General features: G+C 43.4%; 1 protein-coding gene across 11 annotated transcripts in view; it reads left to right on the top strand.

Moving 5' to 3' along the window:
- The first annotated feature begins 23,558 nt into the window (after window positions 1–23,558).
- CAPRIN2 (caprin family member 2) overlaps window positions 23,559–27,295 on the top strand; it is a 36,971-nt gene continuing 33,234 nt past the window's right edge. For 4 of the 11 annotated variants that reach the window (XM_074583381.1, XM_074583385.1, XM_074583395.1 and 1 more), the window contains exons 1-2: window positions 24,718–25,094; window positions 27,044–27,106. In XM_074583381.1, the coding sequence (XP_074439482.1) occupies window positions 24,753–25,094; window positions 27,044–27,106 (405 nt within the window). In that variant the 5' untranslated portion in view covers window positions 24,718–24,752. Of the gene's footprint in view, window positions 23,625–24,150; window positions 24,204–24,717; window positions 25,095–27,043; window positions 27,107–27,295 lie in introns of those variants that run through there. The other 7 variants (XM_074583438.1, XM_074583412.1, XM_074583429.1 and 4 more) reach the window with 5 other exon arrangements.

Below are 27,295 nucleotides of genomic sequence, written 5' to 3' on the forward strand. Positions count from 1 at the left end.
ATCTGCAATGGCTTCAAATTCTGTTGGTGCAGAATGGGTAAGTTACACGGCTACAGGCCTGCAGAGGAGTGACATGCTCCAGGAGAAAAAACGTTACACAAAACACTTGTGTACTTCCAAATCCTGAGTACATCTGAAGGGAATGCGGCACTAACATTTCATGTCATCTATCACAAAGAGTTCAAGTTTGCTTTTTCTTTATTAGTGAGGTTTATTTGGAAGATATTTTCGGATGTAGCCAAAAGAGAGGTTATCGCTAATGGAGACCACAACATCTGCTTTGCCCTGCCCTCCTGCCCAGGAGAGGACTGACTGGGAACAGACAGACTGCCCAGGTATCCCAAGCCGTCACTTCTGGGCACGGGAAAGGACCATTCATGGATCCTGCTCGGCCCTGGCCCTCACACATGGATTCTCTTCATCACGGCTGCCTCAAGCGCTCTGCGCCGCGGCGAGAACCCGGCCCCAGGGAAGAGGCAGCGGGGTTTCACAGCCGCTGGCTTATTCGGTAATGGCGGCGGGGTCCCCCCACGCCGGTTCCCCCCGTCAGGTGCCGGTGCGGCGGGTGGAGGCCGTGCACGGCCTGGCCCGCCTCTTCCCGGCGGCCGCGAGGTGGCGCAGGCCACGGCCCGGCCCGGGTGGGCCGTTGGAGCGTTCAGCGAGAGGCGGGAACCGGCCGTTACGGCCGTTGGCCCCCGGCGTGAGGCGCGGCCCGGCTGCCCGAGCTGCTGCCGCCGGGCAGCGTCGGTGCGGGCTCTGCGCGCCGTGTCCCTCGTCCGGGTGGCAGCGGGGCGTCTTGCGGGAGTTCCCTGCTCGGCCCAGGGGATCGGGCTTTTCATTGCCCTCCCTCGGCGCTGGCAAAAGCTGAGCCATTCGGTTCTGTTCATCTCTCCGTACCGCACCTACACGGCCTGCTAACTCTGCTCTTGAGTCACAAAAAATAAGCATAAACCCCCGCATTTTCCTCGCCCAGTGTTCCTCTGTGCTGCAGCAGGAGTGCACGGGGCTGGGTCTTTAATGGCTTTCCATCTCAGTGGCCAAAGAAAGAAGAAAAAACCGTTTTTTACCTGGGAAAACCTAATGGCCGGGCTTGTCACCGGCTAATGAACTGTACCCTGGTGGGGCTCTGACCACCTGGTGGTGATTTGAAGCCAGGCAGGCATATCAGCTAGCAGGCGGGGCTGGGGCTTGCAGGCAGCTGAGCTTGGCTGTGGTGGCTCTTCCTTGCTGACCGCGTGCGGAAGAGTACATGGGAGTCCACCCTGGAACGGCCGTGCGCCCAACACCAAAGAAGAGAAATGGGGAAACAGAGGCAGAACATCACATAGGTACAGGTAGCTCTCATTTTGCTTGGATCAGTGTGTCTCAGCAAAGCGTTTAATCAGTCTTGGTAGTCTCTTGCCTGGGAAGAATAGCCAAGTGGTATGCTTAAACCAAGGGGAGTGTGGGGGGGAGTACTGGGGGTGGGGCCCGTTCCTGAGGAAAGGTGGCCAGAGAGAGGTCTGGGGACACCAGGAGCAAGGGTGAGAGGCCAAGGAAGAGGCAGTGTTTGAGTCTCTTTGGCCACAGGGAATTTCAGAGCACTTGTATAACTAGAGTACCAGCCTGGCTCAGAAAGGCTCCACCGTGTCTGTAGGTGATATTGCCAGAGTTATATGTATGCCTGTGGTGGCTATTGAGAAGCTCTGATGGCAGCTTCAGGGTTATGGGAGATGCTTCTTTGTTGCCTCAGAGATTTTACCTGCCATCAGCAGAATAAAGCAACTGTTCAGGTTCTAGTTTAATTACCTCTTTGTTTGTATTCTGTTTTATGATGGTCAGTTGTTCCTTATGTAGGTTTTATTGTGAGCATCATCATGGCTCCAAGGCTCTTGAGAAGAGGTGAAGGGGGAGCAGAAAGCATTATGAGCCTAGACTGTGCTCAGCACAGATGAAGGGCTGATCCCAGTTGGCCAATGTGATTTTGGACACCACAAGATGCTGACTCTTCAGTCAGGCTTAGTGTTGTATCCTCTGACTAATCGACATGCAGGTGTTTAGAGTAGCAGTAAGCAGGTCAGAGAGCCACCATATCTTCTCGAGCATGCTCCTGCTTGCCTGGTCCTGTCTTTGTCCATTGTCACTCTCCTACATCTTAAGAACTAGAAGATGGTGGGGGGCTAAGGAAGGGAGCAGTGCTCCCAGTCTGTTGAAAAGCTTGTGTGGCAGGGAAGGAAGTGGTTGGATATTTATTCTGGGTGACACCAGCTGGCTTGTGTGTGGATATGGAGTAGCTTTTCAGCCCCTCTCTGTCTCTCCCTGACACCTTCCCAGAGTTGCTTGCCATTTCTAGAAGGCAGCTTAAGGCAAAAAAAGGCAGGCTTAAAACCGCTTTAAGGTGAGGGGGTTAGTGTTTTGTGTGGAAATGGAGATGCCTATCATTAAATGCTTTCCTGAAGGAAGAGGTGTTAAATGATAAGTTGTTTCTCCACTGTGGAGAGGGAGAGTAAAATTCCAGATTTCACACCTTTGCAGACCCTTTGCTTGGCTATCACTTGTTGTCCTTTAAATGACCACTTAGGAACAAAGAAAAGCAAACCAACTGGAACTCTCCAAGCATCGTTCCCCGTGTCCTCCCTGCCCTGCTAGGCACAAGGACTCCCTCTCCTTTGGATCTAAATTCTCCTTCCATTTTTGTTCCCCCAATCATCTACGTGATTGCTCTTTGGTTGGTACCCTTGCCAGGCTGTTACCATTTACAGGGCACAAGCTGGGCAGCCTCTTCCTTCCCCTGAACACAGGTCCCTGATTGTCACCTGCCCAGGTGTAAGCTGTTGAAGAGGCTGGTGCCACTGTAGCACTTTGTCCCCTAAATACACTCTAGCTTTTCATGTCTATGAGATGACAGATAAAAGACAGAAATACACAGATTTTTGGTTGTGGGTTTTTGTTTTGTTGGTGTTTTTTTTTTTAAATTGGAGGGACCAGAGGCACTATTATAAAATAATAAAAAATACATTATTTTTTGAGAGTCATCATCCAAAATTCCTGTACTGTAGCAAACCTTCTTCCCTGGTATCTTTATGTCTAAGCAGGAGGGATGTCAAAAGTAAGAACACAGAAGCATTAGTATAATTATAGCAGTGCCTGGTAACAACACTTTCATTAAGGACCTCTCACATGTTTTCACATAAACTCCTATTTTCAGATTGTAAAACTCAGCCATAAAGTTCACCTACTTGCTGACACTAGGCACTTAAGGTTTAAGACTATCAACGCTTCAGTCAATCAAATTTCTGGTTAAAGCAAAGTCCTAAAAATCATCCTACATATTGTAATTTGAATTTTCTCTTTTTACAGTCTCTGCAGTTTAAAATACAGAGTGATTGAGTGAAATTATTTATAATGTGCAAACTATACAGGTTTCCAAATGAAATGCAAATGAACAATTAGTATATTTGATTTACTACCTAAATTTTTTTTGGCCTTAAAGCAGGTCTAATACTGATGGGTGCTGAGGACCCCTCAGAAGCCCAGCTTCATGTTTTGAAGATGATAGGAATGCCTTTTTAGTAGGGAAAGGCGATGGAGATGGGACAGACAGCTGTACAGGGCTAGCACAAAATAGTCGCTGAGCAGCCATGAAACAAAAAGTTCACTAACAAAAAATGGGACAGTATTTGCAGCTAGGCAAAAATCCATTGCCAAGCTAGGGTTTGTACACATGTTCATAGCTAGAGATAAACCCTTCTTGGCAATTTTGCCTCCCTCAAAAGCTGATATAGCGAAGTATTTGCAGTATCCCAAGAAAACAAGGATTATGATGAGCAAATTTAGTTGCACTGCAAAGGAACTGAGGATGAAATTAATTTGTCTAAAGGCAGAGCTCTGCAATATGCATGTTTCCTTGTAACTCTATGCTTCGTTTATAGCCGTCTCAGTTTAGATACTGTTATCTGAAGGAGGCAATTCTAGGAAATACTCAAAAAATCCATCTAGGGAACATTTTGAGGATGTCCAGAAATCCACCGATCAGGTGCATTTCAAAAAACCTCTGTACTGCATAAATCAGGGCCATCCTGAAAACACCTCATGCCTGCTCCCTCAGCAAAAAATACTTTGAAAGTGCCTAAATTGGTGGAGTTGGCTAGAGGGCCCCCTCTGTGCTCATTTCAGTATGCTTTCAGCGTCCCACCTTATGGAGGAATAGGAAATGCCCAATCTGAGGACCAGTAAGGGAATGCCCAGGCCATAAGGAGTCCAGTTTGAAAACTACAAAGGTATTATTGCCTTGGGAAGCTCTAGCAAGTCTGCAAAAATCCCGGATATCATTTTTAAATGGCTGAGCAGCACCAGACTTGGATTCCTTTGGATGTGCACAAGGTCCCCAAACAGAGGCCACCCCGATGTCCCTCTCCAGCATGAGTTCTGTTTCAAAATTATTTCAGTGGTCTGATGGACAGACATTTATATCCATTGCTTTTAATTCTTTCTGTGGTATTTTGAAAATCTTTGTCCAAAAATGAAGCTGTATTGAAAACAGTCAAGAAGTAACTCTTCACTTTCTAACTGCCCCTCGGATCCAATGACAAAGCTGGCTTGAATGACGAGATACAAACCCCGCAACCTTTCTTCCTGACTCACAGTCACTTGTGAGAAACTGAAAACCTCCAAATGATGTTCATTTCCGAAACAGCCTCTTCAAACAAAGTGGAATCATTTTTGATTGGAAATGCCACTTTTATTAAGCTGGATAGCATTTGCCAATTTTTTTTAATGACAAATGAAGTAAATCTGTTGGATGTAGAGTAATTTGAAAACCTATAAATTGGGAGATGACATAAAAAGTCATAATTGCAGTTTTCACTGCTCCGAGGTGTATTCCTCAGGCACCACAAGGTTTTGAGAAATAGCACAGGGGACAGGTTTAAAAGAGATGACGCTACGTTGCGGGGAGGTTGGAAAGGTGATTATGGGATGTTGTCTAAATAAAAAAGGGTCCCTTTAAAAAATTACCAGCAACACTGATTGCATGTCCCAGTCCCTTCTTTGCCATCTTTTCTCTTTTGGTCTGTGTCATGGTTTAACCCCAGCCGGCAACTAGAACCATGCACGTACACCCCGCTCCCTTCCCTTCTCCCAGAAGGGTAGGGGGAAGAGGGGAAAAAAAAGGGGGAAGGGAGCAAAAAAAATCGTGGGTTGAGATAAAGACAGTTTAATAGAAACAATAACATAAAAGGAAAAATAATAATAACAATAACAATGGCACTGGTCACTCTCACCACCCAGTGAATTGGCACCTTCCTGAGCAGTGATCACGGATTCCTACCCCCTGGCCAACCCCCATTTATATACTGAGCATGATGTCTATGGTATGGAATATTTCATTGGCCATTCCATCGTTCTGTCTATGCTTCTATGGGAAGCTGAAAAAAGTCCTTGAATAGTGTAAACATCACTTAGCAACAACTAAAAATAATAGGTATTATTGACATTCCTTTCAGAGCAATCACTAGAAAGAAAACTAACTCTTTCCCAGCTGCAACCGGGACAGTCTGGTCCTCTGACCCTGAGGAACTGAGCTCTGAGTTGTTCTCCTTGGGGTTGGGCTGGCGCCAGGCTGTGCACACACCAAGACTGGCAGCTTCAGGTGGGGCAGGAAGGGCAGGTATCACCCTGGGTCTGGGCAGTCCTGCCCAGAGGTAGCACACAGGACCTCTGCTGTCTCTCTATGGGTACTTGAATTCTGTGTGCAGTTTTGAACCCCCCTGCAATGTGAGAAAAACATGAATAAACTGGAGCAAATTCAGCAGAGAGATCACGAGATGGTCAAGGGGCTTGAGCACTTTCCATGTGAGGAAAGATTGAGGAAACTAGACTTGTTTAGCCAGGAGAGAGAAAAGGTAAGGGGAGATCTAACAGCAGCCTTCCCAAGGTCAGCAAGAAGATGGAGACAGGCTCTACCCAGTGGTGCATGATAGGAGGATAAAAAACTGAAACATAAAGTTTCAGGCGTGAACTGAAACAAGCTGGGAATAAGACAAAAGTGTTTCACCATAAGGACAGCTAGGAAGTCTCCACCTCTGCAGATTTTCAAGACAAGACTGGACAAAGCTTTCAATAAACTGATCTGACCTCATATCTGACCCTGGACTAGAGATCACCCGAGATCTCTTCCAATCTGAATTATCCTGTGATTTAAAACCAATCAGAGGAATCACATCCCAAATGTGCTTCTGCTGAGCTGAAAGGTAGTGTGGGCAATTGTTAAGGTGTAGAGGTTTACATTCCCAGCATTTAAAATTATGGGTTTATTTCAGCCTGATGGACAAAATCAGCCAGGTTTCAGCCCTAAGAGTTTCCTAGCACATGATGATAAGGAAGAGAGAAAAAATGATTAAGCAACTCCATGGAGGGAAGTGAACTTTCAGCTGTTCTAGGCTAGTTTACAGAATTTAAGGTGTATGTTACCTGTGTTCTTGAGGAACTTTACACTGCCAACGTGATACAAAGCACTGTTACTAATCCCAGGAGTAGACCCTTTATTGCTAGAAAATAATCATTACAGAAGAACTCAAAACAGTAATTCACCCTGAAGCAGAGCATTATTTAACACACTCTCCTCCAACGCTTCCAGAGTGCAGAGGTGGAAACACCACAGGGGCTGCATTCCTCCCAAACAGTGCACGTGCTTGTAAATGTGCTCTCACAGCAGGCAACTAGGAAACCATCGAGCCCCTGAATATGATACAGATTCAAAATACTGAAGTGATGGGCTTGGTTGTCAGCCGGAGTAAATTAGTGTCATTGTCTCATCCAAGCCAGGTGGCACCAGTTGAAGATCTGGCCCACTAAAAGTAGCTGGAGACTCTAAGAGGTGCAGAGGAATTACTGCTAGTAGGATCATTTAGCGGGGAAAGAAGATCAGCGGGTGATTTTCATGTCTGTCTTCTCTCATCACTGCCAGAGCGCTGTGTCGTGATGTGAGAGCCATAGCTCTGCTCATGGTAATAATACTGGCCCCTGGTGCTTTTGTTCTCAGTATGTGGCAGCCCTGCAAGGTTGTGAGAGCAGCGCTCCACTTGGCTGCCCTCCACAGCAAAATAGGCCACAGTCCCAGTGCTGCTGCAAGCCAGTACATGTGGTGGGCAATTTTCTTAGAAGCTGGGCTAGAGATGCTGGACATGATTCCCTGCTGCCAGGTCTGTTCCTAAGTATTTAAACTGTGAAGCAGCACGATGCCCTAGTGATCGGCAATGCTGCATCTCATGAGTGTTTCACCTTCTGACACCGAGGAAGTAATTGCTCCCTGATGACTCTGCCTGATCTGGCATAGTTTGACCCTTGGTATTTGTCTCTAGGAGATGATCTTTGGGCTCTCCTTCTGCCTTCTGAGCTGACCAGGGACCATGACCTCTTCCCTGCCTTCTGTAGTAGTGAGAGAAACAGATCTTACACCCACCTACAGTCTTTTTTCAAGTCTGCTTCAGAGAGGGTACACATTGGTCATAAATCAGTAGGTGGCCTTTGCTGCTAGATCAAGAGGCTCAGGCATTCTTCATTGCGCCTAAGCTACTGGTACATCTGTGATTTTTATGTTCAAGAAGTGAAATTATAGGATATGCAGGAGGCATGTATGGCATCTATCGCTTTCAGCGTCCACTAAGTGTCAAGGGCCAAATCCTGCTCATTTCAACTGAGTCAAAAGACCCAGTTTTTTCATCTAAGAACAGATGCAAATTAAATGGCTGTGAATTTTACAGCTGATTTTCAGACACGACAGAACTAGGATCAACAACTTTTGTTCCACTCCAATGGAGATTTCACAGCCGTGTGCTGCTGCTACTTGTTAACATTGCCTTAATTAGGCATGGCATTCCACAGCACTTTGGTACTGAAGCAGAGTTTTGATGTAGTATGAGGAGGTCTTCCACGTGTTTGAGAAACCTTACTCAGTAATTGGAAAAACGCAGTGGGTCGAATCCAGGTGAAGCATCACAGATCAGTCATTAATGTCTCCTCGCAAGGATTGCTTTCATGGCAAGGCCACCTCGTGAGGAATCGGAGAGCAAGCCACGGCTGGAATCCTTTACAGAAAGCCTACCGCCTTCTAATGGTGGCACAGGGCGAGTTCACAAGGAGCTAATTAGATCTATGTAAATAATTAATGGTGAATGCAGCCTTCTTTTTATGTCTGATTTATCAAAATCCATGTGGCCTGATCCCTTCACACCCCCAGGGGTCAGGGGACTCTGTGCCAAAGAACCACACCAGGGGACTCAGCAGGGGTTGCAGTGCAGTGCTGGACAGGATGGCTGCTGTGCAGATGGCCAGTGGATCGGTGTTGACAGGGTATGCTCACGGGAGTGTGCTATATGTGTGCACTTCAGTGTGCCTGGGGCGCAGCAGTGCCCTGTGTGCCCCGAGTGCTGCACAGCCAGTCCGTGGGCTCCTGCTGAAGCAGCCGTAGGGATGGAAATGCCAGGGGAGGAAACAAGGTGGGCAATTGTTCCTGAAGCTGCTGTTAACGTGGTACTGGAGTTACCGTATTAACATTCTGGAGTCAACATGCTATTTTATGTCCTGAAGGGGCGGCAGATTTATTGTCCTCCTTTATGCTGGATTGAAATAAAACAGGAACATAGGAACCCTTTTGCTTCTTTTTTGGTTATTTTTAATCTTCAAAAGTTACGGAGCTTCTAGAAATTTTAAAATAGTCATGAACAGAGGTCAAGGCACCCTAGAAAAAAAAAATGAGTAAAATCTAATAATGTTATATACTAGCTCCCCTAAATAACATCGCCTTCTTAGTCTGATCCCCCTCCTTTTTTCTCTCTCTCTGAGCTTTGTCTCTTTTAATGTTTCTGTCATTTCTGTCTAGCCTATTGGACACGCTTTTGAAATCTGAGGGATAACTAATCCTAATGTTTTTGTTGCTGACTCTGCACCTTTGGGAATAGACAGGAGTCCTGATACGAACTGAATGTTTAAGACAAAGATCAAATGGAAAATGGGAACAGACAGTATCCAAGTGGATTTCAATACAGGAAGACTAAGCAAACATGCGTCTTAAGGAAGAAAAAGAAAAGAGTATGTTTTCTAAGTGAAGGAAAAGATGATTTTTCTAAACGTACATGGTGACACTAGTGTAATGCAGTTTCCTATTGCAGGTGAGGAAAAATGTGCCTTTTAGGAAAGGTCTGAGAGAATATGGAGATACGTGGGAGTGTGGCATAGGAGAGCTGAGAAATGTTGGGACCTGAACAAATTTTCAGTGGTGTTAGCATACAGTAACCATCTGTTGTCTCTTTTGCTTCTGGAAGGCCTCTGTCAGCAGACAGGAAGCAGGAGCTTCGCCTCATCTGTATTTCCAGCTTTCCATGGGAGACAGGCTGTTTGCTAGGCAGGCACTTTCTCCTCTTTTGAAGGCGGGTGAGTAAAGAGCCCATCCCCTCTGCATCACCTCTCATCGTTTATACAAGCTAACCCTCGGCTATTGTTCATGCCTATGTGAACAGTGCTCTGTACAACACCATGTGCGGCTCTGAGGCTTAGATGGGAAGCTTGTGAGCTGCAGATGGCTGTGCAGTGACAGCGTGGGGCTGCGGAGAAGGCATGCAGCTGAGCAGAGATGCTCTGGAGTAACGGTGCAAAGATAGCTGGCTCCCCACATGTCCTCCCTAGAGCAGAATCTCCATCCACAGTGACCTGTGTAGACTCCTCAGACCTCTTTTTACTTGTAGGGAAAACAGAAAAGAAACTAAAGAGGCATGATTTAACATCCATGCAAGAAAGTGTAATCAGACTTTTGTAGGCTTTGAGAGGCAAGGGAGAAGTTACGGAGGTGAAATTTCTGCCATGGAATTTGGAAGATGATTCTGGTAGTCTGATATGTAGTTAAATTAGATTTGATTTTCTAATATGAAAATCTCAGGGAAGTCAAGCCTCTCCCTTTCAAAGTAATTCTTTATTGTTTCCTACATTGCTTGAATTACGTTAAAAGCAGCAATGTCTGCAAGCTGTGAACCACGAGGTAGATTTCTCCTGGTTTTCTGACTTGGAGATTATGTACCTATGAGTTGGCCAAAATAAAAGGGCAGTTTTTATATGAGGGATTATGCTTTCTGGCTGCCTGTGGCTGCAGGGAAACCCACCCCATGACCCAGGACATTCCTCTCAGCTCTATATTCTGTAATGAGAATGGAGATGGCATTTTAAACTGTGTAAATTATTGCCTGCCTCCTTGTTTAGAGTGGTTTGGCCAGTTACTGCCAAGTTATTGGCCAAACCTAGTGAGAAGAGAGTTCAAAAATTATGCTGTCACCTCTGCGCTTGTCTAAACTGGCACAAAGTGAAAATTGCTTCTTTCTGTTTCACGTTTTTCTCTCCGTTTGTAGTCTTTGAAGACGAGCCATTTGAGCTATTGAGTCATTTGAGCTATTTGAAAAGTTAGGAAAGACCAAGAATCTGATACCCGTTTACACTCACGTCACAATACCCTGTACTGACAACACAAATGGCCTTTAAACTGGCTGTAAGTGTACATATACATGTAAAATTTACAGATAGTAAATTAGTATTTATGTGTGCAGGGACCACTATTGCAATGCAGCAATAGTGTAAGTTATACACATATGTGCGCAGGATGGGGAGTTTACCCAGGGCCCTTGCTAACTTTAAAACTGCCCCCTCCCACCCCAACTTGTAACTGTCTTTCTCTTCTCTTTCCTCCTTAGTTCCTTTGCCCTTGATTGCATCTATGTCCAAGAGCACGAGTTATCCAAGGGCTAGGATAACTAAAAATGCAGTCGACTTATAACACTTATCACATTTCCCACTGAAAGGGCATTCTTGCTGTTATTTCAGTTTGTCTTAACCACTTCCATAACATACATGCAAACAAAGCCCACTGAAACACGGAAAGGAAGTACTCAGTGGATTGTACGCTGTAACTATGTACTGCAACTTTGTTAGGGCTTAGATGCATGTGCATTGGTGAACAGGTGAATTGTTTGAGATGTTACCGGATAGAAAGTCACTACAAGCTTGGTACAAGCTATTTGTCATGGTTTAACTGCTGGAGATGAGGATGCTGAGGGAGAGGGCTGTGGGAGGGGAAAGCCAGCGATGGCAGCACACGCAGAAGGTCCCGTCCCAGTTCTGGCTTGGTAATCACAGGACTGACACTGTACTGCCACTTCTATTCTGTCTTTTCCAGTGTTTTGCTTGTTACAACAAGTAACTTTAAATCTACCAAATTTAGGACTTGAATCTGGAAACACATCATCCCCCCCTGATTTGGGGGATGGATCAGGCCACATACCCAGTTCTAAATATTTGCAGAATTAGAGCTGTCAATCACAGAGCTTTAAAATATTTACAGAAATGTCTTAAAATCAACATAAGTAAAATGGCTTGTCAGTAAGGGCTGTTGGCACTAGTGTGAGATTAAATAGTAAAAGAATATCCAATACTCAAGATCCTCTGGAACACCTGGAACTTCTACCTAATTCCATAATTTGCTTTGATTTCAGCTTTTCTAAGAACTTGAGGGGTTTTAAATTAAAAAAAACCCACCCAAGAAACACATACGTTAACTGTGGATATTACCTGACCACTACAGTATACTTTCAGCCATAACTCCTTTTAAATACATTGGTTGTTTTGAGCAGCCCAACACAAGGGAAAATGAGATTTCTGGTTTCAGGACTGTCTTTCTGTCATCTGCTGTAAGCTGTAAATTCATTTAAATTTTCAAATTAGTTGAAAACTTATGCCCAACAGAATAAATAAAACATTTATCTTTAAAAAAACCCCACATTCGTCATCACTTCCACCTACCTTAGTATCTAGATAGCAATAAAAATAAAAAATGATTCAGTCTTCCGTACATTTGTTTAATAATTATAATCATTCACTGGGCTAAAAGTATTCAAAGGAAATTAAATGTGCAAGTAACAGGCCTCATGACTATGCAACAAAGTGGGAAATTTTCAAATCACAGTTTTAAAGCATGTGTGTTAGTTCACTCTTCTCTATTATCTATTTAGAAATCACTGTCACAGCTCTCTTATTAATGTATGAGGCAGAAAATAAATGTATAATAATTTCAATCAACTTCATAATTTTTAAGACATTGCTTTTAAACTCTCCATAATCATATGCAAAATGGCAAAGTCAGTTCCACTTAATTTATTTCATATGTTATTCCAACAGCATCGCAGATAGTTCATTGTTGCATATCTCTCCAAATAATGAGTTCAGGACATCCTTTCCTTCACAACACTTCATCCGCATGCTGCACACTTCATATTGGGTAATTGTCTGATGAAGAAGGGAAGCAGGTAGCCCGAGGCTATTAGAAAGAAGAAGCGTCAATGAAAAAATGTTGGACACAGGTGTTACCCCCTACGGACAATGGAATATTTGGAGGATGAATAGAAAAGGAAACATGATGCAACTAATCAACAGATGATTAAAAAAACTGTTTAACTTGCCTCCCTCATCAGGATGCTACCCGTCACCACAAGCGTTCTCTCCCAGGGTGGGAAACTTCCGGACAACCATGAGATTCCCATAAAAGGTGCTGGATAAATTTAACTGAGCTCTGTCTAAATGCTGCACTTGTGGGATTTGCTGGAACGACGATTAACATGAGCCTAACAAACCACTTATTAGCTAATCAGTGTATTTTTAAAAAAGTCTAAAGAAACTAAAAATTCACCAAAAAAGTGTTTAAAATTACATTGGAGTAAATTTAATTTCTTGTCCACTTGTGTGCGTGCTTTGCTGGACTGGCAACATAGTAATCACATAAAACGCATCTACTCAGAAATACCCCCGTTTCTTCTCAATCTACCAAATGTGAGTAGCCCCCCCCACCCCCAGTGAAGCACATGTTCCTCTTCTGATCATTGCAATGTAAAAGAACAGTACGTTCTTCCTCTGTATATTTGGAGGGGCAGACTGCTTGGGAGGCTGAGAAGGCATCTTGTCAATTTGCTAAAATTCAATCTGCTTCTTTACAAAATGTTTTATGCTTGACACCGTATTTCAAGTGAAGTTCCCATGTGAAGTTTTGTTCAACTGTACCTGCAGGCTTGAGTGGTGTTGCTAATTGCAACAGTAACATTAGCTAACCACCAATAAAAAAGGTTAGGAATGTTTCGTAGCCCATTAAATTGCTATCATTTTTCTATTAGAAGATGAAGTCTGTATATAGAATTTCAGAGTAAATAATCATATCTTGATTAGATGTGAGAAAATAATTTGCTTTGAGGCTGGGGGGGGTGAGGGAGCTTCATTGGAAATTCAGGCAACTAATTTAGGTTCCACCCTGAAGGTCATTCATAATTGTCAGAGTTTGGCATGTTGTGTTTTCTCTGCTACATACCATCATGTAAAGCAAAGAGAAGAGGAGCTGAGCAGTACTGTATTGCTGTGTGGAGCCCTTTTGCACTTGGGAACGTGCCAGGTCTGTGAATCCCCTGTGTCATTTGAAAAAAAAACCCACATCTATCAAGTAAGAGAGACTGAGACTCAGCCTGTGAGCCACTGAACTAAGACAAATAAATTTAAAAAAGAACAGTTATAAATTATACTGGCATTTCATATGGCCATCACATCTGAGTATCTTCTTTATAAAATCAAGGTGGGTAATGCAGTTTCTTATGGATATTTAAGATTCTCTGAGTTTTTACTGTGTGTTTCTCTAGTCTGTTTCTCTGCAGGGAGCAGAAATATCCACCTAACTGCAGTCAGCCACTGTTTTAGGGACCTTTCTGTAATGGTATAATACACTTGAACTACACAGCAAAAGAAACTTTTCACAGAAGCAAACTAAAATGCAAAGCTGAAACTAGTAAACCTTTGGCAGCGTGAAACTAACACCAGCATCATGAGTGGGCATTACAGCAAGGTAAGGGGAAATGTGCAGGTTTTTAATTTCAAATCTCTCTCGTAAAACATATCCAAATATTCAGGGTATTTTTTTTTGTAAGCACGTAATTCAAATTTAGGCCTGCTCTCAATACACAAGAAGCCCAGTGGGAGTGAGGGGCAAAATACTGACCTCCGAGAAGCCCATGGCAGTATTTCCAATGACTTCAATGAAGGCTGGATGAAGCAGGATTACTTATGTACTTAAAGATAAACCTGTGAACAAATATTTGCAGACCCAGGGGCTTTTCGTTTTATTTTCAGAGTGGCAGAGCATTTCTGGTTACAACGGACGTCAAAGGGAGCTGTGGGTTGCTCAGCCTTTCTGGAAGTGGAGGCTTTTAGCTCTGGAATTGTCTGCTCAGTCTGGGGCTACCAGGAGTCCTACCTATCCCAGGGGACTTGAAGGGTGTTAAACTGGACTGGCTCCTGGTTCTGCATAGGACATCTGATCCCCTCACCAGTCACACACCTCTGACCTGGCATGTGCAACTGGCTATCTAGGGAAGGAAGCTCAAGTGCAAAACAGGCTAGCCTTCATCAGCTCACATCCCTACATGTAACATGCAGTAATTCAAGCATTTCCAAAGGACCCTGAGGGCTGGGAAGTGTGGCCGTGATCCAGGCATCCAGCGTGGCCCAGGATTTTGTGCTCTGTTGACATGCTGGTGGCAAGGACAATGTGGCCATAACCTGGGTAAGACGGGGCAGCATTCAAAAGTGAATTTTTTTTCTATCTATCTGTGTTAACAATCCTGTGCATCCTGCTGTTGACACTTGAGTCAACCTAGGTCTGTGAAATGAACGCGTATTTCTTTATCACTGAAACACGAAGATGACCACATCTATTCGTGCTGCCTTTCAGCATTACTGTAAGAGAAGATTTCAAGGTTGTGCTTTGTTTGGGTTTTTACAGGTTTCCTTCCCATCTGTAGGATGGTCACTAAATCTCTGTCTCTCTCCCAGGCTCACCCCGGGCTCTTTTGTTTTCTTATCAGCAGTGGGAGTGGTGCAGGAGTATAACACTGGTCTGATTTTCTGAGGATCTGAAAACACTCCGCTGGCATTAACTTGACTGGAGTTTGAAGGGTCTGATTATTTAACAGGTTTTTGTCTTCAGTTCTGCCAGTGTAAAGTTGGTTGAAAAAAGGGAAAATTGTAAACAATTTATAAAAACTATTCTCCTATATTCTGGCAAGCATCAGAGCTGGTTCTGTTTTTTCTTATCACGAAACATTCCTCGTATTCCATTAACTCTAGGAGGTGTAACAGCAGTATGCTTTTGACAACATTATTCATTGCTTTTTTTTCGTAACTACCTTTCTGCATATTCAAAGTGCTGCAGAAACACTAGTTTTTTTGTTTCCGTTTTTCTTTTTTTAAACAGGATCTCTGAATTGAGCAGTATTTGTAACTTTTAAAACATAATAATACATATGTATCTGAATTATGTGAATAATATAGAGAGTAAACAATTATTCACAAACACTTTGAAGTAAAGTTCTTTCATGTCACTTTTCCATTAGCATACAAATATCGTGCTGGAAAGCTGTCAAGATTTTTATCTCAAGGAAGCACTTACTGCTCCTCTTTAAGAAGATGAACCCTCCCATTAAGATCACAATTCTTGTGAGCAGGAAAAACAGCAAGTGCAAACAAACCCCTCATGCTTTTCAATATGAATTTTTAATAAAAATGAAATTCCTAGAGTATATTGTCTTAATGAAGTCAGCAAGATTAGTCAAATGCTCAAAGTTAAGCATGCGCTTCTGCACATGTTTAATTAGGGTCCTGAACAAAAAAATAATTTGCGGCTCAACTGCAGTTTATACTCCCTGTGGCCCCTGCCGTGTTCCAACACTTGCGTGAATGGTGGCACTCATATCAACACGGCCAACGTAAGTATGCAAAGTACTTAATCAAATTGTTCCAAGTGAAAGCTTGCTTCTTGTGGCAACGCTTAATAAGGTAAGAGAAAAACAGATTCGTTTCTATGCAGATATTTTAAGAGGATATTTTATTTGAACTACTGTTCGTAACAAATATTGCGAGTAAGTGAAAATGGGGCTTAGGTGAAGCAGGTGATTAAAATGATGTCCAATATTTAATTCATTTTAATAGCATAAAAATTATTAAAACCCAAGTTGTCAGGATCCTGCTAGCTAAGAGTTTTATAAAATTGTTGGGGTGGTTCCAGCCCTGTTATAAATTGTCAACACTTTTCCTATTTCTGATAAAAATCAATTGCTATTTTTTAAAAGATACTGAAAGATTTATGAGCAATTTAATTTGCTGGTGAGTCTAAGAAAATAGTGGCTGCAATATAAATATAAGATCTTTTTAGAATACAAATTCATAAACAACCTGGAAAATTAAGGACTTTGATCAAAATTGTTTCTCATACTTTGAATTCTACAAGAATCATTGGAGGTCTTAAATAGAGGCCCTATCCTATAAATACTTAAACTTGTGTTTATGCACATTCGTGTCATCAATATTCTTTTATTTTGCGAGAAAATGGGCAACATAGAATTGAGCATCTGCATGTACATTTTTAGAAAACACCTCTCCACTTTATTAAAGCTATCAAGGGGCTGGTTTGGATCTCTGATTTATGATTTTTTCCTATAATTTCTATTTACCATGCATTTTATTCTTCTGTTAACATCTTCCCCACATAAATACCATACTATTTCATGTGAATTTTAAGTTTTTACAGGAATGCAGATGCACAAAATAAGCTAACTGATAATAAAAATCTCTACAGTCTTCAAGCTTTCTTCCCTAATCATTTCATGTGGTTTTTTTTTCCTGCCTGAATCTCATATTAGCACTTCGTGAAGTTACTAAATTCTGCCACTCTTCTTATTCAATTACATACAGGTGTATAACATTTTGCATATGAAATTGCTCAGAACTTGCAGAAGAAAAAAAAGGAAGCCACAAAAATTGAGTCCTGAGTTCAGATCACAGACAGATTTCAGGAATGTCAATTTGTTTGCCACTGATCCTTTCTTTCTAACGAGAAGTCGTCAGAAAGTGGGGCCTATTTTTTTCTTTCCCCATAACATACTGGGTAATGATGCAGAGAAAGATAACAGATTGCAGAACTAGTCTGCGATGGTCCAAAGTCAGACTTTAAAATTAATTGAGTCCCAGAATGCAATTGTGACATAGTAAGATTCAAAGGGAAACACAAGTGAAAATATTTTCTACAGGTCCACCTGAAAAGCTTGAGATCAAAGGTGTATAGGTGGCAATAGGAAGGAAATAAATTTGTTATTAGTATTTCCCTGGGAATAATAAACATTCATTAGCTTCTCTGGAGGAGTTAGAGCTATTGGTCATAGGATGAAAGGCATGAAAGCTTCTAAGCTGTCCAAATCATCACTATCTAAACCATACCTTAGATGATCAACTGGATAAAGAAAACAACCAAGTCAGGCTGTTACATTTTAAAACCCTTTTGACTGAAACATTTTTGAGCTGTGCACCCATGGTCATAAAGGTACAGTCAGCCAGAGATTCATGCCTGTGAGATGCTTGGAGATCCTCTGCTACACAGAGGCTTGAGCCATTAGCGATTAAGGATCCTGCAGCTGAGTCGCTGGACAAGCAAGCAAATCAAATTCTGTGAGAAGAAAATGTGTTTGTGTAAGAACCCAGAAATCTGAAAAAGAAGGCCCCCAGATGTTTGAGAAAGGTTTTAAAAAACAATTGGTAAGCTACTTTAATGAGGATGAAAGCCATAGCAAAAAAATGCTCTAACAGAGAAGTACAACATCACAGAATAATATTTTAATGCAGACCTACAGCATTGAAAGGTTCTTCAGGGCTGCAATGGAAGGACCGGGTCACGGAGCAATTTCTAGCTACTTCTTGGGAAGCAAAGAAGCAGTGGACTGTCTGGGCTCTGCCAGAGGAGCAGATGAAGGCAGCACACGTAGCTCACAGTATCACATAGTTAATCCCAGTGCAGAATGGTGAGCGTGCACAGGTCTACAGTTCCTATTTGTCATAAACTCTTCCCATTGCAGAACTCACCCTTACATTTAGGAAAAGAAAACATTATTTCCACAGACTACCAAAACTAAATAATAAAGGTCTGTTTTGGAAACAGAGTTGGTTTTGAATGGGGAAATACACTGGGAAGCTTTTTGTCAGCATTCCTGTGAATGGTGGAGGTGGGATTATCCCCCTTTTCTACAGGCAAAAGTTAAGACACCAAGAGATTGTCACAGATGCTGCTAACTTTGAGTGCATAATTTGAAACACTTAATGCCTCATTCTGTGTAATACTTTGTATGCGAAGGACTATATTACACCCAAAGCATCCCCCCGTTTATGTTACTTGCAGCTGTGAATGCTCAATATCTACAACCAGATCCTAGGCCATCTGGAAAATGAGGATCATATCCATGTAAAGTTCTTCAGAAGTTTGTTGCAGAGTTAGGGATAAATTTAGCTTAAGCATTAGTGTTCACTTGCATTATCCATAAAAGCATCTTTTCCTGCAGTTATTTTGCTCATTCCCTGTAAGCCTTCTAAATCCTGCAAAAACTAGGTATGAGTCCTGAACTCATCAACTGTTTTAATGCACAGTCCAGTTTTGTTTTAAGGCCACATCCACACCAGGCACAGAACAAAAGAGGGGGAAGGGAGGGGTTTCATGGAGAAAATAACAATCTAAATGTGTTAATTTATCAAAATGTCAACAGCCAGGCAGAAAATGAACTGAATTAATATTGGTTCTAAAGGAAAATTTACTTCTACTATTTTCTAATTTCTCAGTCCCTAATTTTACAAGCTTACTAATATTTTAACATCAACTTTCCAAGGTTTCCCCAGTAGTCTATCACTTAGACTAATCTTCTGTCCCATATATTATCTTCCTCCCTTTTATCTCCTCTGCATCTGAGTTAAACATCTTCTTGCCCATGTTCTTAGCAGCACAAACACAGAAAACACCGTGGAAGTATGATTCCCATCCTGAAAATGATGGCAGTCCTCACAGCAGAGTGCAGTGGCCATCCAAAGCCTTACAGTCTGCGTGTTCACCGCACATAAACTCTAGAGAGAGTTTAGCTGCCAAAAACCCCAACAAGCACAGGTGTGAGTTGCAACTTCCAAGAATTATGAGTAGGCAAAGCTTTTTCATAGGGTCAATGAAGGAAATGCTTCTGACAGAAATAAGAAATCCACTTTCACGTGCCAGTCCCTATTGCAAAGTATTTATGGGCAAATGTTGCCTTTAGTCTCACCCTTGGAAATGAGTGGATTTCTTTTGAAATTTTCACTCACACACAGACAAAAAAGAAATCCCATGTGAATGCCTGCTCTGCAACGTTTCACCTTTGCAGATGAGATTTGATAAGGTCCTGAGCGAGGACAGATAAACTAACAGAAGCAGGTGCTGCTGCATGCACTGCTTGGACCACAACATCTTCATCTCAGCTGGCTCCTCTGATTACTAAGGTTGCACAGCACTTCCCAGTTATTATTTATTTTTAATTTGCCTTTGCTTTAACAGCTTTTTCAGTTCCAGATGAAATCTTCCATTCTATGTATCTGCCTCAAACTGGGTTGAGACCCACTGGGTTAGCCATTTTCAAGAATGGCACTGAAAAAAAGAAGCAGTTCATGGGACCCTTTCTGCGCTTTCACTGAAATTTCAGAAACCCGCAGTCTGGGAACAGGAATTTCAACTTTGCTGTCAAGGAGTGGCTTTTGTGCAATATGCTTATATGCAGGCAGTCGGCACATACTCCACAGAGAGCTCTTTCAGCCGAACTTGTAAATTCTCCAAAGATGCTTCTGCCAGGGAGCATAACTCCATTCCCTCGCAGATCTTATAGGTGTTAACACGGGCTTTAATTAAACGCATTCTGTTTGGCCTGGGGCTACGTAGGTGAAATTTGACTATGCTTGTAATGGCTGCTCCCAGGCACAGTAACTATTTCTGCTTACTTTCATGGCTCCTTTTCCTCTTTCCCTTGAACATTATAGAAGAATAAAATGTCTGATGAAAATGCAGAAAATGGCGGGGGGTGGGGAGAAAAATGAGGGAAATGGAAAGGAGTCAATAGAATCAAGAATTCTGGTGAGATGAGGATGGACTGAGGAGATTAAAACTGGCTGGGAATTGGAAAGGGTGCCTGGCACTGGTTGCACAAGAAGAACAGGAATGTGAACCAGTTTGCTAGGCAGGACTGAAAATGGAGGTAAAAAGGAAGGAGAAAAAGTTTCCATACAAGGAATCTGAAACTAGGATCCTGTAAAGAAAACACAGAAGACAAGGAGCTGGAGTGTAAAGGGAGAATTGTATTGTTAAGAAGCATTTGCAAAAGTTAGAAGTCATGATGATGTGCAGCAGCTTGTGTAATGCTGGACACTGAGTGAAGCGCCCTTTCACCAGACTCCTTGGCTTTGACTTCTGAACAGCAGACAGTTAGCCACAGGGTAGATAACGTGAAAAAACTCCTTGCAGCATAGCATAGCCTTGCAGCAACATATTTCCAAAGATCCTCCAGGTTCTTCCAATAAATTGGGTGCAATTCTGACTAAGTTATTCTTCTTTGTGAAATCTAATTTATTCATTCGTTGCTGGTTCCAGAATTCCTCAGCCTTCCTTTCTGAGGGATGTTCCATGACTGAAGCAGGCTTCTCTAGTCCATCACTGCATGATCTTTGCAGCACATTTACTATATGTCTTTCTCTCCTGAACTTATCAGGCAGCTGATCTTATTCTACATATCCATTTACTTTCTGGTGTTTCACAATACAACAATAAAAGGGATGGCAAGGAATGAAAGCAGGAACCTGGTCTCTCAGTCTTTACCACAGCCGGGCGGGGACTGGCCCGTTGTAGCTGGAGGCTGACACTGGATGCCACTGGGTTTAGGAAGGGTTTTGCAAGGCTGGATGAAGAGTCGGGTGTGGAAAAGTGGAAGTGGTCGGGCAAAGGGTTGGAATTGTGTGCAAAGGAGATACTGCTTCTCAGAGGAGCCCGTGACTTGGACAACACGCAGACCTGGGCAGAAAGACCAAGCCTGGAGTTCAGGAGTGAAAATAGGAATGCAAGAAAAATGAGAGTGGGATAAACCGCTGGGACTGGAAAAAATGAGGGCAGTCCCCAGTTGGAGGGGATAAGCAGAATCAGTCAAACATGAAGAAATTAACAGCCTGTTTTTCCTCAGCCATTAGAGTACGATCCCCTTCAGATCTTGGAGTAAAGTGCACAGAGCCCTGGGTTCGGAGCACTGAGAGTCTAGGACTCCGTGGCTGTGATCGATGTGTGGCTAGATTGTGATAAGCTATGGCCGTCTACTTAAATATGATCTCACAATGGATCTGCAAAATGGCATTAAACTAATTAATTTAGGCTGTTCTTAATCCTGGCATTTCCTAACTTTGGTGTGTTTGACCTTGCCACATTAATAACACTCTTTGAAGTACTCTAGAGACTACATACATATACTATAAATGTATATAGCATCAGTCTCAAGTAGTTATTCTGTATTTGTTTTAAAATGAAGTTCAAATATCCTTTGATTTTAAATATAGATTTGGCTTATATGGATCTCCCTTTCAGTTTTTTCCTCTTTTACACAATTTCCGAATCGTAAAAGTGCACTATAAAGTAGATTGCCTGCTGCAATTATGATTTATAGAATAGTCCCAGGTGTCTGCACATTAATTATGACTTATTATTAATATATGCATTAACCGATCATTCATTTTGTAATTACTTTGCAAGGATCTAGTCCATCAGTGCTAGCTTTGAATAAAAGTGCACAAAGAACAGAAATCTACTGAAGGACTTTCAGTGTATGTTGCTGATCCTGGACACAAGCTGTGTCTTATTCATTAGCATTTCTTCTCAGTCACGAAAACTAGCCTCGCAAAGTGACCTTATTTTAGGAGCCAGGGCTTTAAGAAAAATAAAGTATTTTGAGACTTGTGATTAAACCAGGAAAAGTGGCAAGATTGTGGATGCTACAGGTGGTTCCATATGGCTGAATCTGATTCTGCAATAGCTCTCCTTGTTGTTTGAATCATTTATCATTTGCTTGTTTTTACTTTTAAATGCAATCTTTCTTTTGTACGAGCCCTTCCTCCCCAGTTCTCTCATCTATCCGGTGTGCTACATGAGCACGTTTTGTGTTCTGTAAAACCTCTCTTCATGATCCTTCCTTACTGACTCATTATTCTTTCAAAATGTCTCTATTTTCCTAACTTTCACAACTTTCAGAATCTCTCTGAACTTGCTATATTATATATTGCTTTTTGAGGTAATGACCATGAAAAGAGAAACAGAAAACGTAATTCCAACTTAGTCCTCTGGTCTTTGGAAGGTCTGTTTTCTCTTGTCTTCCAACCTTGATACCTGATGGCATTGTTAGAATCGTAGAATGGTTCAGGTTGGAAGGGACGTTACAGATCATCTATTTCCAACCCCCCTGCCATGGGCAGGGACACCTCCCACTAGACCAGGCTGCTCACAGCCCCATCCAGCCTGGCCTTGAACACTTCCAGGGATGGGGCATCCACAGCTTCCCTGGGAAACCTGTTCCAGTGCCTCACCACCCTCACAGTAAAGAATTTCTTCCTGATATCTAATCTATATCTACTTTCTTCCAGTTTGAAGCCATTACCCCTCGTCCTATCACTATATGCCCCGCTAAAAAGTCCTCCTCCAGCTTTCCTGTAGACCCCCTTCAGATACTGAAGGCCGCTATGAGGTCTCCCTGGAGCCTTCTCCAGAAGAAGAACCTCTCCAGTTTCGTTAGAGGTTAACAAAAGTTTGTTTGTGATTATTTTATTGTCAACATTCAATGGACTTAAGTGCTTTTACTAGCTATGAAGTGTTTACATGACTGAGTTGCATTTTTAGAGGACGTACGCATCTTTTGTTACATAAGATGATTCAGAGTCCTGTAAGTCTCCTCAAGGGGCTCTGTACTGACCTGGAGCAACCCTTCTGCTAGCTTAAACAGGCACAAACCAACATTTCTTACTGCCCCATTGCTGCCCAACCCACACTATAGGGAAAGAGGGTGCCGTGTTGCGAATAGGCGGAGGTGGGGATCCCCTTGCACTGGGGGTGATGAGGCCCTTTCCTCAGGGCTGCCTGGAGAGAGCAGCCAGCCTGTCTTGGGCCAAATGTTTTAAGAGGCCATTGCGGTACACGGAACTCCACGGCGGACCATGGCTTCACCAGGGACCTGTGCAACCCCCTCACCTAGATCAAGACCTGGGGCACCGTCAGGCCACAGGCCCCTTTTCTACGAAACGGGCGGCAGCGCCGTGCTCGCCCTGTACCCACCTGCCCCCAAGGCCATCCCTCAGGGCCCCTTGCACCATGCCAAGCTCCGGCGGAGCAGCAGGTCCCGCGCAGCGGATCGACACCCCAACCCCTGAACCCAGACTGACGGGCGACCCCGCCCCAGCTCGGGCGCCCCGACCTTCACAGAGACGAGACCCGCCCCGCCGCACGCGCTGACGGTTAACGGCTCCTCCCCCCCCCCGCGTCACGTGAGGCGCGGGGCGGGAAGGCGGGACGGACAGGTGAGACGGCGGCGGCGATTGGGAGGCAGGCGGTGACCTCGGCGGCGGGCCCCGCCCCCGCCCCGCCCCGCCCTTCCACCGCCCCTATATGAGGGGGGGGGCGGGCGGCAGGGCGGGCCTGAGCGTGTGCGGGTACCGAGGTGAGCGGGGAGGCGGGAGGTGCGGGGCCCTGCAGCGGCTGCCACCGCAGGGGAAGCGGGCGCATGAAGCGATGGTGATGGTGATTCCCCGGGACGGCGGCGCCAGCGGGAGGGAGCCCGCCGCTGCTGTCTTCTTCCCCCCCACTCCTCCTCCGTCGGGCGGGGGGCCGGTGGCGGCCGTGCCCTCCCCGGGAGGTGCATGCTCGCCGTCCCCGGCAAGGGCGTGATGAGCGGCCGAGCCTGGGCTCCCCCCTCGGCGGGCCAGGGAGCCGGCGGGATGCGGTGACGCCGGCGGGGACTGAGCGGGCTCGTCCCGAGGAAATGCGGGTTTTCTCCTCCCCCCAGCCCCTGGCCTCCCTCGGTGTGGGCGGCTGGTGCCTGCCGGGGTCATGGCGCTGCAGGCCTGGCTGGCAGGGAAGGGACGCAGAAATGTGGTGTCATTGCTTTCCAGGAGCAGGTGCAAATAGTTGAGGATGAGGGTGGTGGAGCATCTCTTACAGAAATTCTCTGTTCAAGGTTAAAGCCCGGCCCCTCCCATCAAAGCCTGGTGTCTTGCCACGGCACAAGCACATCTTTTGGGTGGGTGTAGGCAGAGACCAATTCCTTGTGAAGAATGATGCTGTTGTAACTGAGTGTGTGGCTTGCTTTATCAAGCTTTTTTTTTTCTCTTCACTTCTTCAATTGAAATCTTTTTCAATTCTTAGTTGGATTGTTGCAAAGGTCATGAAGGGGTAAAACTGATTTAATGGGGGCTGAGAAGAAGAGGGGCTGTCCCTTCAGGCATGCCACTTCTAAATCTCCATTCAGGCTGCAGCCTGGATAGGAGGCCGGCAGTGTGATTTGCAATTGCTTGCTTGCAGTTTTTTTTTCCCTTGTGGGTGATGTGTGCAGGAAACCCGCCTAGTTTTATATGGACACTATATTGGGTTTCTGGAATCATCCCCTGTGCTGTCTGATTCTGCCTATGTAAAGGATTTCTGGTGTCTGGATGGGTGGGGAGACTTGAACAATACAAAGTTTGCCTTGCTTTGAAATTCCTGCTACGGATATTTTGAAAGGGGGTTGGAGAAGAGTGAAAGATTGTGATGAATTCTCACTGAGGCTCAATTTTGTGGCTACATTTTCTGAATGTGTGGTAAGAAAAGATGTAACTTAAAAAAAAATAGAGGGAGGGGGAGAGAGTTAAATAAAAGGAGTTTTGTTGCAGCTCCATCCATTTCAATGGTGCAGCTTTCCCAAGCCCCTTTCCATTGCCCATCATCACCTTCAGGCCGGTCAGAGGAGGGGGAGGAGAAGAGCATGAAGGCGGCCAAGCAGCAGGTGAACCCGTCTGGGGAGAACCAACCTCCCTCCAGCCCCCTGCAGTCTGCGCTGAACTCGGCAGCCTCTCCTTCCCAGGCGTATGAGACTTACATTGATAATGGGCTTATCTGCCTCAAACACAAGATCAGGAACATTGAGAAAAAGAAGGTAACTTGTTTTTATTTGGTATGGCGTATATTTAAACTGCTAATTGTAAAACTCAGTGCTTGTTTTATAATAGCTGGAATAGCTGTGTCTATATAGGGAGTAATAATTGATTTATTTTTTTAAATAACCTGTGAAAGGACCTAAATGTGGATATGCTAGTGGCTTTTTATTATCATTTATAACCCTTGTATAGTAAAGAATGGTGTTCTTTATTCTTATGGTTCTGAGATGGGCTTCTTGTGTTTGACATTGTGAGTGTAACGTTGTTTCAGGGAATCAGGAATGCAGCTAACTGTAAACTTGTTCTCAGCTGCTGGCTTTGCAGTGCATGTTCAATAGCTAGTAAAAGTAACTGAATGTTGATCAAAACCGGGGATGCTTCTCTAATAGACTGAATCAGGTCAGAACTAACTTGGAACTGATTTGGAGATGGATTGTGGTCTTGCAGAAATCCTCATATTTCTTCTATTGATTATATGCATCTAATATTAGGATGTAGAAATGTATGTAAAATTTGAAATTAGGAACAGTGTTTCCTCTGACTCACGGAAACATTAAATGGTATTAAATATGTATTGCATTTCACATAAATCTTTGACTTCTATATTTTAAATATAGACAAATGTTATTCACTAGAAAGCTTTTAAACAGAAAGCCTCCAAAGTCTGCTCTCTTGCTTTGAACTGCGCTTTTCTGGGGTGGGGGGAGGCAGAATAGTCTTAAGAATAAGAAGTGAGATAATGATACACTTAAAAGATTGTGGCTATAGCTGGTCAGACTTTTGCATTCTAAGACTTTTCAGTTGATTGGCAGGTGACTGAAGACTATGTGCATGACTTTTAATTGCAAAAAATGCTATTTTCTGTAAGATAAAATAAATAATTGTGCTGTTGCTTTTGGTACTGTGTCAGGATTACAAGTAAAGCAAATGTATGAATATGCTGTGCTTTCTGTGTTATATCCTAGTGTGAGAAAAGGGAATAGATCAGACTTCTGGCCATGTGGCTAGGGGACTTGATCCACCTGCAGGAGATGCAGTATTACTGCTGTCTCATGTCATGCATCATGCTGTTATTTTGAATAATGTCAGATAAGCATGGTTTCCTTGTGTGATTAACCAGTTTTGTGTTGGATTCTAATTCTGTCCAAGGAAGCTTGTTGTGAATTTTTCAGGTATCTTTCACTTGCTGGCAAGGCCATATTATTCATATGAAAAATCAAAGTGTGACTTACTAGAATGAGAAGAAAGTTTTCTTAGGCTCCTGTAGGTGCTGTATCAGTAAACCCTTTGTGGGTAGATAGACAAATGAAATAGTATTCAACTTCCATGGCAGTAAACTCCCCTTTCTTTTCCCTGTGTGTATAAAGAAGCTTGTAATATCTAATAGTTTAGTTTTGTATAGTTTACATCAGCTTTTAAAGACTGCTTCAGTATATTAGAAACAAATCTTATTTCTTCCCTAAAGATATTAGTCCAATTTCTTAGAAAATAGTGCTATAAAATCCTGATGACATAACTGAAGCCAGATTTTGAAAGACGTGCTCTCAAAAATTAAGTAGGATTATTCAAGGATAACTAAATTCCAGTATTGTCTTGGAAAAGCTAAAAAAGCCTAATTCTAAATAAGGATGCTGGATGTGGTTGGAGCTCCTTAAAGATCTAGGGTCAATGCATTGGTTTCTCTTAAATGAAACAAAGATAGCAAGTAAGACATGAAAGATCAAAGGTAGGAAAGGGAAGTAGGCAGTCCTGGAGGTTGCCAAATTAAAGGTGTAGCAAAACTTTCTACATTCCTTTCTCCTGAAATCAGAGGAAGTAGTAAAATTCCGATTCTGTTGCAGTATGCAGATGGCTTAAAACATAGAAAGAGTATGTAATTTCACTCATACCCCATAACCCACATTAGACAGAAATCAATATAAACATTTTACTTTGGATTTTCCTACAGCTGAAACTAGAAGACTACAAAGATCGCCTGAAGAAGGGAGAAGCCCTCAATCAAGACCAGTTGGTAAGTTTGCTTTATGCAGGAGTAGGTGGCCTCAAAACCTTCAAATGTGTCAGAAGGGATAGGTTGCTAAAGGAGGTTACTTTTTACAGAAGTAATGCCTGCAGGCTTGCAGTGGTATTTCTCACAAAACCAAATGGACAAATTATAGGTACTTAAGCTGAACGGTGAGACTGCAAGCTTTAAGTCTCT

Source organism: Larus michahellis, chromosome 1, assembly GCF_964199755.1.
Source record: "Larus michahellis chromosome 1, bLarMic1.1, whole genome shotgun sequence".
NCBI lineage: Eukaryota > Metazoa > Chordata > Aves > Charadriiformes > Laridae > Larus > Larus michahellis.